Below are 2,013 nucleotides of genomic sequence, written 5' to 3'. Positions count from 1 at the left end.
GAACCAAAGACCTGGACTGGACGACTGATCCAGAATGGGCTACTAACTGGGACTGTAGCAGTGACTCAAATCGTACCACTAACTGACTGAGACCGGAACATTGCCCAGTGCTGCTTTAGGACCAATCCCAGCCAACTGCCACCCCCCCCCCCCCCCCGCCCTGCCCGACCTGCCAACCTTAGCTGAGGGGGAGCGGTGCCGGGCTACTGCAGTCCGGTCAGCTCCCTCAGCAGGTCACATGTCTTCTTCTCCTTGACTTCGGCCAGCTTCTTGATGCGCTTGTCGCTCAGGGGACGGACAAAGCTGTAGGGCTGCAGGGTAGCCATGCCGTTGTGCACGTCGCCCATGACGATGAGCGGCCCCTCGTCGCTGGTCATGTTGGGACAGGGACAGTTCCAGTCCATATTCAGCAGCGTGATCTCCAGCACCTCGCTGCCGAAGAACTGCAGCCCCATCTTCTCGTCCTTGAGTACCCGGTCGACGGTGAAGAGCGCGCGTCCGGAGTCGGTCTCCTCGGCCAGCTCGGTGACACGCCCCACGATCACGTAGTCGCTCTTGCAGTAGCTGGTGACGATCTTGAAGCGAGGCTTGCAGGGTTTGCAGTGCTGGTTCCGAGGGTAAGGGCAGATCTCCTCGCACGTCTCCCGGCTCTCGAAGTTGTTTTCGTTGCCGCCACAGCCACCGTAGATGAAGGACTGGCATTGCCGGTGAAGGCTGCTGTACGCCCAGCGGGGCTCCCACACCTTGCAGCTGCCCTGCAGAGCCGGCAGGCTGCAGATGTTCACCGGTTCGTCCATGCAGCTGCCCATGCATGCCTCGTAGCTGCCGAAGTGGCCGAGATCGCCCTCCCCGTCTCCACCTCCTTCCCCAGCCCTGTCCTGGTCGGCGTTCCTGCTCCCGTTCCCACCCCCACAGGTGGTGAAGGTGAAGCAGTTGTTCTTTTTAGCATCGTAGAACCAGCGGACATGCTGCGCGCTCCCGGGACCGCAGGGCAGGCGCTCGGGCCGCCGCAAGCACTCACGGGCAGGATGCGCGCCCACGCCACCTGCTCCCGCGCTCCCACCTCCCCCACTGCTGCTGTTGGTGTGGCCGCCGTCGGGCACCAGCGCCTCGCGCCTGATGACTGAGAAGGGGAAGTGCGCGCTCACGGCGCCGCCCGCGTTGCGCGCCGTGCACGTGTAGGTGCCCGCGTCCTGCAGCTGCGCGTTGTAGATGACGAGCTGGCCGATGTTGGTCACCACCATGTTGCCGCGCACGTGATTGGGTCGCAGCACCACGTGGGGCCCGCCCTCGAGCCGCCGCTCCCACGTGATGTCGGGCCGCGGGCGCCCGCTGACGTCGCACAGGAAGCTGGCGGTGCCGCCCACGTAGATGGACTGGGGCACGGGCGTGGAGAGGAGCGCGGGTGCGAGCACGCCCTGCGCCGTGGTGAGCGCGCTCACCGTGGTGGGGCGCGGGGTGGTGTGCGGGAGCGGCGACGGCGCGCTGGTGCTGAGGCTGCCGAAGCGGTGGGTGCAGGTGACCACGGTCAGGGTGATACCCTTGGTGCACGCCTCCGCGTCCATGTAGCACTTGTTGTAGTAGGTGAGGCCGTCCGAGGCGCAGGTGAAGTGCGGCTCCTTCTCGCAGCGATCCCGGCACTTGCACACCGGCTGCCCATCCCAGATGTCGCACTCGGACCCCTGCTGAGCGCACATGAAGCGGTCGCAGCTGGCGCCCCGCGGCATGCCCACCGGCCCCTTCCGGCCCTTCAGCGCCATGTAGCGGGCCGCCACGCAGCTCCGGGAGCCGCACACGTTCGGGCAGCACTTCTCGAAGGTCTCGCAGTCCTGCGGAAAGGCAACAGAGCAGAGGTTGGCCGGGCCGCGCAAAGCAGCGCAGGCTTGGGGTGGTGTTGGGACGGTACGACCACCCCTCATCCCCGGGGTTCGGGAGCTCCCTCCGCACGCCCTGCGGCACTTACTCACCGAGGGGTGCTCCCTCTGCACTACACTGAGCTAAGGCGAAAGGTGG

General features: G+C 66.1%; 1 protein-coding gene across 4 annotated transcripts; it reads right to left on the bottom strand.

Moving 5' to 3' along the window:
* Positions 1-203: 203 nt before the first annotated feature.
* On the bottom strand, positions 204-1,775 carry wfikkn2a (info WAP, follistatin/kazal, immunoglobulin, kunitz and netrin domain containing 2a). 4 transcript variants are annotated; one of them, XM_059949039.1, is made up of 3 exons: positions 1,115-1,775; positions 914-1,063; positions 204-859 (listed from the first exon to the last, which is right to left on the bottom strand). In XM_059949039.1, the coding sequence occupies exons 1-3, from the start codon at positions 1,758-1,760 to the stop codon at positions 204-206; spliced, it is 1,452 nt and encodes a 483-aa protein (XP_059805022.1). In that variant the 5' UTR covers positions 1,761-1,775. The 4 variants fall into 4 exon arrangements, with proteins under 4 accessions (XP_059805022.1, XP_059805020.1, XP_059805021.1 ...); XM_059949037.1 differs by having other exon boundaries at positions 914-1,775; XM_059949038.1 differs by having other exon boundaries at positions 204-853; positions 914-1,775.
* Between the last annotated feature and the right edge of the window lie 238 nt (positions 1,776-2,013).

The sequence above is a fragment of the Hypanus sabinus genome, chromosome 23 (genome assembly GCF_030144855.1).
Source record: "Hypanus sabinus isolate sHypSab1 chromosome 23, sHypSab1.hap1, whole genome shotgun sequence".
NCBI classification, from domain to species: domain Eukaryota; kingdom Metazoa; phylum Chordata; class Chondrichthyes; order Myliobatiformes; family Dasyatidae; genus Hypanus; species Hypanus sabinus.
Note: the sequence above shows the minus strand (reverse complement) of the source record. Positions and strands in the feature narration are given on the sequence as shown.